This window comes from Abrus precatorius, unplaced genomic scaffold (assembly GCF_003935025.1).
Source record: "Abrus precatorius isolate BTA unplaced genomic scaffold, Abrus_2018 Scaffold5, whole genome shotgun sequence".
Taxonomy (NCBI): Eukaryota; Viridiplantae; Streptophyta; class Magnoliopsida; order Fabales; family Fabaceae; genus Abrus; species Abrus precatorius.
The window spans coordinates 4,790,256-4,798,900 of record NW_020874395.1 but is presented as its reverse complement, the minus strand read 5'-3'; the positions used below and the strand labels follow the sequence as shown (position 1 = coordinate 4,798,900).

The 8,645-nt window shown below is 35.0% G+C and overlaps 1 protein-coding gene across 5 annotated transcripts; it reads left to right on the top strand.

Moving 5' to 3' along the window:
- Positions 1 to 4,455: 4,455 nt before the first annotated feature.
- On the top strand, positions 4,456 to 7,823 carry LOC113867952 (mitochondrial inner membrane protease ATP23-like). Of its 5 annotated transcripts, XR_003505205.1 has the most exons (7): positions 4,903 to 5,040; positions 5,453 to 5,574; positions 5,864 to 6,001; positions 6,092 to 6,175; positions 6,926 to 7,070; positions 7,582 to 7,655; positions 7,752 to 7,823. XR_003505205.1 is itself a non-coding variant. In XM_027503471.1 (6 exons), exons 2-6 carry the CDS (start codon positions 4,980 to 4,982, stop codon positions 7,058 to 7,060), a joined length of 540 nt encoding a protein of 179 aa, XP_027359272.1. In that variant the 5' UTR covers positions 4,456 to 4,831; positions 4,953 to 4,979; the 3' UTR covers positions 7,061 to 7,334. The 5 variants fall into 5 exon arrangements, 4 of the variants coding, with proteins under 4 accessions (XP_027359272.1, XP_027359270.1, XP_027359269.1 ...); XM_027503471.1 differs by lacking the exons at positions 7,582 to 7,655; positions 7,752 to 7,823 and adding an exon at positions 4,456 to 4,831 and having other exon boundaries at positions 4,953 to 5,040; positions 6,926 to 7,334; XM_027503469.1 differs by having other exon boundaries at positions 7,582 to 7,772.
- Positions 7,824 to 8,645: the final 822 nt, after the last annotated feature.

Sequence of the window (8,645 nt, the reverse complement as noted above, 5' to 3'; positions counted from 1 at the left end):
GAAAATGGTAAAAAAAAATATAAAAAGTGTTTATTAATCAAAATAAAACATTAAATGTAAACATAAAATAGGTTACATCACTGCCTCTTTTAACTGATTTTACTGAGATTTTAAACTATAGTTGGAGTTTTGCTGTTCTAGCAGCCCTTTATCTTGAGCTTTATCATGCGGTGAAATACAATGTCACCAAAATTGCATGTTGTTTGCCTCTTCTACAGTCTTGGGCATGGTACAGAATATCTCAGTTAGCCCCTAGGCATCATCATCATCTCATTTTTCCACTAGCATTAAGGTACATTTATTATTGAATATATAAATTTTTGTTATTTATATATGTTAAATTTGCACCCTAAAAACTAATTATGCTCATTTTAGGTGAAAAAGTTTTAGGTCATCAACGAGATCATATACGGATAAGTTATTACGATATAGGAGGATCATTGATTCAATTGGCATTAATAGGGTAAGTTCAAAGAGGATATATGCTACTAACTTTTGTTGACTTTTAATTTTTCTTTTTGGTCTAATATTTGTTTTTGATTATTTCAGTTTAAGTGGATGCCCTACAGAAACAATGAGGTTAGGAACATTACACCTCCTTTCGTATATGATAAGGCTGATGTTTGGACATCTATGACTGCTCTTATACAGTTTACTGTGATTGAGTGGCACCCTATTGATCACGTGGTTTGACAATTTGGTGGAGCACAATACATACCAATCAGCTCAATAAATATTAATCGATTGCATGCTAAGGATGGGAGGGGTGATCTAGAGATATGATGGCCTAATTATCACCAAACATGGCATGCTATATGGGACGCACGTAAGGAGCGACAAGTTCAATATCCTCTAGCTAATGATGATCGTCCTTCTGTCAAGTATTTCTAGTGGTATTTGTCAGTCGCTAATAGATTTTTGTCATTAGATGGAGCCCCACAGAGTCTAGAGCTTAGGGACTTGCCTAATGGTGTAGAACTACATGCTCCCCCGGTACCTGACATTACACACCCTAATAACGTTTCAAATAGACGCTCTTTTAGCCATCGTTTGCGTGCAAGTACACGTACTAGTATACGTCAATACCCCAATGAGGCACATATACCAGTCGATCCCCCAGCACATGATGTACAACCTGATGCATACCCCACTGTACAACCTACATCACACCATGTATACCACCCGACACCCATATACCCTAGCCAGCACTTCATGTCAGGACCTAGCCAACAACAATACATGTCTGGCCCTTCTCAGCACCAGTTTATGTCGGGTCTTAGCCAACCATATATGACTCCCAGCCAGTAGTTTATTGCAGGTCCTAGTCATCAGTTCATGTCTAATTCTTTTCTTACTCCAAGTCCTACGCAACATTTTGTCATAGGTCTAGCCTAGGATGATATTGCACGACATATATCTTTCAGTCCACCTTTCATTTTAGATGCTGAGGTTATGGCATAGCTACATTCATCTGAGACACGTGCACCAGTTCAAGACGTTCAACCGCTGGATCATTTCTATCGACCATCGCCAACGCATCAGGAGGAAGAGGATGAGCTCGATGACCAGGAGGAAGAAGCAGATGACCAAGATGAGCCACAAGAGGAAGAACACGTATATCATAAATCAGTACGACAGATTGTACATCGTCGCTGTGCAATAGAGAGTCACATTGCTGATTCTAGACATAATAGGCATGGCTCATAGTGTTTCAGATTGATATGTATGGTAAACTTTTAATTTGGTTGATGTAATCGTTGTAATTATGCACTTTTGTCTTTTTATTATTCAAGCATGGTGGTGTAAGACATTTATGTTTAACTTGCTTTAAGTTTTAATGTAATTTGAAATTTATCATTTTTATATAAGATAGGAAGGCCAGTGTATGGTGGCCACATTCTTCATTAGGAATTGAAGAGAATTGTGCTTTGTACACATTGAACACGGACTTCATGGTGTAAACATCGTGAACAAAAAAGGTCTAATCTCTTCGAGCATCAGACCACATAGTAAGTGCATGATGACATGAATAATGTAACTTTTGAAATTCTTCACAATCACACCATCGCTCTGTTAAATGCACCATGAATTCCCGTTGACCACGACTTTCCATGTTATTTCTTTCAAACACCAAGTATTCTAACGCATTGTGGGTCACATCGTCCAATGCTCTAAATCAATACAAGAAATAATGTTCAGTCTTTGCATATGTTGCATTCAACAACAATCGCTTTGCACCTTTGTTCTTGAACTTTACAACACAATTTGATGCAATGTGTCGCGAACAGTATGCATGATAGGCTGAAGGGAGATGTCACCCCCTATCTATAACTTTTAGAGCTGCTTTGATAGCATGATGATTATCAGATATGACAAGTATGCCCTCTTGTGGTGTTACATGCTGGCAACATTTCTCAGAAAAAATGATCATGCTTCTTTTGTCTCTCCCTCCACCACTACAAATGTTACTGGCAAGATATTTGAGTTGTCATCTTGGATAATTGTCATCAACAATGTTCTACTATACTTGCCGGACAAGTGTGTCTCATCAATTAAAATCAATTTTTTGCAATATTTGAATGCCTTTATGCATGGTGGATAAGTCCAGAAAAGATGATGGAACATAAAGCAACCATAATTTACAACATCACCAATATAGTATGGTCTAGTTTGCAGTTAGACAATAGTACCTGACATATAAGACTATAAGCCACCCAACCATCTTGGAAGTTCATTATACGATTCTTTCCAGTCTCCATATATCATAGCAATAGCTTTCTGTTTGATAAGCCACACTTTTCTACATATTGTCTTGAATCTCAACTCTGACTCGACTAATGCTTGTAGAGATTTGATTTTTATCATCAAATCTGCTTGGATCATGGGGTATATATAGGCACAGATAATATTATAATCCATCTAAGCATGTTGATTCATAGACTCTGGAAAGACATATGTGTGTGGTCCTGTCAATTTTCGCACTTCCTATAATTGCAATTTCTGGCAGAAAGTGACACGTATACTCCAATTACAGTCAATGCCAAACTTCACACACTTGCAATAAAATTTTATGTGGTCAGATTCATAAACTTTATACTGAACACCTCTTCAAATGCTGTAATTTTTAACAACAAACGTCACTTTATTTTTGGAGCGAAATACTTGACCAAGTGACAAATCACTATCTCGCCCTATGCTTGAACTTGAACTAGACTCACTCACATTACAATGTATTACAGCTAAATCAATTGTTAAGTAGTGACTAGGATGATGTCGAGCTTGAGATTGGGATTGGAATTGAGATCGCGATATCAAATGTTCATCCAAATTCTACACATCACACAACTGTTCATCTTCATAATCATCAATGTCCTCTTCTTCATCATTTTAGTATCTTCTTATGCCACAACAAAATCAAAATCTCTGACCAAGCTACCTTGTCTCATTTTCTATGGATTAAGAGAATGGATTTTCAATGTGTTTAACAAAGTGCTCGAAACTTGGAGAACCTACCTGATCATGTGAATTGTGCATGTCATGGTGGGACATCTCAACTAATAGGACTGCATTTGATACAAAAGGTGATAGATCTGGAACTGAGCCTCCAGAGCTAAAATGATCATATTGTAATTCGACAAAAAGCTTTATTATACGAGTTTCAGCAAATGAGTTAAAATAATTAAACATGTGATCAATGTGCTCATCTTTCCGTATTCACCATCTTTTATATCAAATACTATTTGGCCCAATATCAATCGGCATCCTGTAGAAAATCTTTGAGACTTGTATATTATTTTCCTCATACTCCTCCAATATTCGACTCTCCAACTGTAGCAAAGTAATTAGAGGATGAACAATTAACCAAGCTTAATAGTCGCTACGAAACGTCTCTCCCTCCACTGTGTTGACAATTTCACCATTATAATATATAAGCACATGAATATCATTCTCTCTCATTTTATTGAAAATGCACTCAATTGGTTGATTTTTCGAATAATTTGCTGTAAATTCTAGAAGTTGTATGTTTACTTATAAGTGAAGACGAATGGAATGATATGAAATCTACTTAAATCAATTTCTGCGTTGAACTGAAATCTATTAAAACAAACTTTTATATTAAAGTAAAATCTATTAAAATTAATTTCTATATTAAAATGAAATTTATTAAAATTAACTTCTGCATATATTGAAAATCGATTTAAATTAACTAAACTAAACCTGACCTAAATCCACATAATTTGATTAAAGTCGACTTTTTAGTAAGTCTTAAATTATTGAAATTTGATTAAAATTATTTCTGGTTCAAAAGAATTTGAAATTTTAACTAAAGTCAATTTTAATTGAGTTCAACTATGACATTTTTAAGATAAAATTATAATTTTTTTTTAAAAGAGGATATTTATGTAATAAATTTTTTAAATTATTTTAAAAGGCCTAAACACTGGGAATGCATCCAAACAAGGCCTTAACCAAGGCGTTCATAGGGGTTTCCCGACGCCTCAACCGCCGCACAAGTTCCCAGCAACTCCCTCCGGCGTCACCGTCGTTCTTTGCCGGAAACTTCGGCAGCGACAGCGGTTCATTCCGTTCTTGCCTCATCTTACTATCACTCAGTTCCATTTGCAACGGAAATGTAACGCTTCCGGCAACACTCATTCCTCCGGTATGGACTTTCCCTCCCGGACGGCGACCGAAGCCACGCGATGAACCCGTTGACACGGCCCGAAGATTCGGATCTCAACAGAATCTGGGGCTCGCTATCTTTTTTGGTTTGGGGGTTGAACCGGGTTCGATTCACCCAGTTATGACTTTGCCGTAGAAAACGACGTCGGTGAGTACATAACTTGAAAATAAGGTTGCGAGTACTTATTTGCAATTAATTATTTTTGGAGAGTAAATGTTAAAGGACTCCTTTGTAAATATACTTACCTTCCATGCTTGTGCTACTTGAGGCTGTGCAATTGAGCCGAATCGAAGCAATGGCCGAGAAATCTAAAAGTGAAGAAGAATGTGAAGCCATGATTCACAAGAGTTTCCGAAGTATGTATAACGATCTTCATCATCTTATTAGGGTTTAGGGTTTTATGATCATGCCATTCTTTTATTTATTTAAAAAAAAAAAAAATTTAAGTCAAATCCACTTTTTTTCGCTGATGAAGTGTATGTTCAGATTGGGTTTCGACACTTTTTAGTTTTGAAGGGGAAAATGTGAACTTTTAAATTTCACCTCTTGAAAGTGTAGTTTTTCCCAGTGTTAGAAGGAAAGAGGTTTCTGGGTTTTATTTTGATTCGTATTGCTTTTGTGGATTCGTTTCTTAATCTCTGAATGCGCGCGCGTGACTATGCCCTTTTATCAGAATTGGGGGTGCAATTTTTCTCTAAGGAATCTGTTTTGAATGATTTTATTTTATTTTTTGGGAATTGATGGGTTGATTCCAATGTTCTTTGACAGCTCCAATGGTGAGGTTTTTGAGGGAACGTTTGGAGAAAGCTGGGTGTGGTGTGGGAGACAATTTTTTCAAAGCTGTTACTTGCAAGCAGCAAATGGCTGGTAGTTATGTTCGTGGTGAAGGGGTACTCATTTCTATATCCATTTTAATTTCTCTTTTTTTTTTAATGGGAATTTTATGTTTTAATTATGTTTACTTTAGCTTCTTGTTGGATTGGAATTATCTTTCTACATGTACAATTAAGAAGCTGTTTGAACTTGCATGGTTTGTGAAGTATGCCCTTAATTCTGAACCTGCTTCCTTATTTTGGTGGCTGAAATAGTATTTTGATCAATGCTTTTCCTTTGGTTGGATGAGAAGGTTTGCAGATGGCTAATAGAATTTTCTCCTTTGTTGGTGCGCCTTTGTCTCAGGTAAGAGTGTGCAGCAATTATGTACGAATTCAAGACGACGTCAACCTGGTGGTAATTCGTGAGCTAATTCATGCATTTGATGATTGTCGTGCTGCCAACTTGGATTGGTCTGATTGTGCTCATCATGCTTGTACTGAGGTTCTTATCTTCCAACGTGTTCTTGTCCATGTTATGTTAGATGGGTTCTTGTATCTTACTCTCCCCTTATTAGTATTGTTTTTTAAATAGATACGAGCTGGTCATTTAAGTGGTGATTGTCATTACAAGCGGGAACTACTGAGAGGTTTCATGAAACTACGAGGGCATGAACAAGTAAACTTTCTATTGCCCTCCTCCTTTAATACAAAACATTTATTTTAGTTCAATTGTTTTTTTTTATTACATTTGGCAATTTTACATGGTTACTTCTTCATTCACATTATCTAAATTTCAATTAGAAAGGGAGAAAATATTAAGGTTAACTAAATTCTTAAATAGAAGCATACACGTCATGTATGCTAGTCATCCCAAGTCCTAATGATCAAATACTCTACTGGTTGTGCTTATGCTTTGCCAAGAATATTCATATATTTTGTTGACAACATGGTTGTTGAATTAGGTAAGAGGGATAGAATATATAATGTGAAAATGATGGGTGTTAACTTGCACTAATTTTAAAGTTGGGGTAATTCACTCCATTGATATAGTTGAAGGGGGGGTTTTTGAGTTTTAACCAATTAGAAATGGATTAGAAAACAAAAAGGTATGGACTTGTTTTAAAAAAATGTGTGGAAATTTTCATAATATTCAATATATCCTCCTCTTTAAAGGGGAAGAAAGAGAACACTAGGCTTTCTACTATTCATAAACATGATAGTTAAGCCAAATATTGTTGTATATTTATATTAAAAATGCTTTACATGATTGACATGGTTGGGGTCAGGTACAATTTTCTATTTATATTTGTTAGAATTACATTCGTCACTATTCACTTACTGTAGTCATGCATATCTATCTTTACTTTAGTAATATTTTTTGGGGGACATTTTGTTCAATACTGAATAAATGTAATGGAACTTGAAGGAATGTGTCCGAAGAAAAGCTATGAAAGCATTGTCTGCAAATCCCAATTGTTTTGGTTTTGCTGCCAAGGATTCCATGGAAGCTGTATGGGATGTCTGTTACAATGATACACAACCCTTTGATAGAGCTCCTTAGAATCTGCATGGTTGGTACTAACATATAGCAGCCAGTTATTCTTTCTTTGAGGAAAATTTTTGCTAGCCATTGGCTTAGAATCATAATGGCACATTGTTGAGTACTATAAACGTGATTCAAATTGAATGCTTATTTATTTATTTCATGGAAAACTTTTGTCTGTTGCAACTCCACGTGGAAGATCATACAGTTTTGATGTGAACACTTATTCCTCAGACAAATTATTATAGCCACATTTCAATTTGAAAGGCTTGTGTCAATGGGGTGGACATTGTTATTCAATTTGCCATCTGGGTTCTTGATAAGTGCCTTTTTCATGATGTATATTTGTAAGTAACTCAACTAATGTTTTTGTTGTGCTCAAATCCAAAATCCATTGCAGAGAGATGCAGTGTTTAATCTTACCATTAAAATGTATTATTTGATAAAATTCCATTTTAATAATATAATTTTAATGGTTGAGACTAAAGATCTCTTGCGGTGAAAATGTAACTCAAGAAAATCATTCCCTTCAATCATAGGTGAGTTTAATTATTTGGTGAAGGCTGGCCAACATGGTCCATCAGATTCCAAAGTTGACAGCACAAAACACTTGGTTAAAATTTTCTAATTGCATTCAACACTAACAGTAATGTCATGACCATGCCTTGCCCGCCTCTAATGCCACGTATGTTTGTTTCTTCATCTTCAGTTAGTTTTTTCCCATACCTTGACTTCTATTTGAAGTAGTGTTTCATCCCTTTGAATTATGGAGAGAAAGGGCTCGATTGGTTTGCAAAATAAGAGATCAGTATTAATAAATTTTGTTATCGGATATTTGCTTAACTAATAGAATATAAGTTTATTTTATATGCTTATTTAATTCTATTACTTAGTGTAAATTTTATCTTGTGAAAGGGATCTGAGTTTGAAATAGTTTATTAGTTTAGTACTTTTTAAATGTTAAATAAGATAAGAATTTGTTTTACTCTTGTTATACTGTATTCATATTCAATTCCTATACCTTATTTTTGTGTATTTTGTTGTGATATCTTTTCTTTTCATTTTTGGGTCAAGTGATATCTTTTCTTATTCTATTTTATTTATCAAATGGGTCCAATATTGTCATAACAGTTCCATCGCATCTTGTTTATTAAATGTCTCTCTCTTAATAGTTTTAGTGGTAAGCTAAAGGGACATGGAATATTCAGATTTCAGAGCAAGATTCAAAATTAAAATCGAGTCACATGTAAAACAATGCCCTTCCTTATTCCCCCTCTTAGTCTCTAGCCCTGTTCCTTGCACCCAAAAAAAGAAGACAACTTGGTACATAAGGATTTCAAGACGCTATAATTTGTGTTAAATAGTTTATTTACTCCCATTTTCACTTTTTTATCAAAGAAAATGTGATCATCCAATTGCAAACTAATGTTCCCATAGACTTGGGCCATAAAACTTTGAAGACGCTAAAATTTATGTCAATATAGTATATAGATTTTCTCCTTTGACAACAAAAAAAAAGGTGAAGATTTACTTCCACTAATTAAAATAATTTTTGGGTGAGTACAATTGATTTTATAAGGTTTTCTCCTCTTAGTTGTTCAAT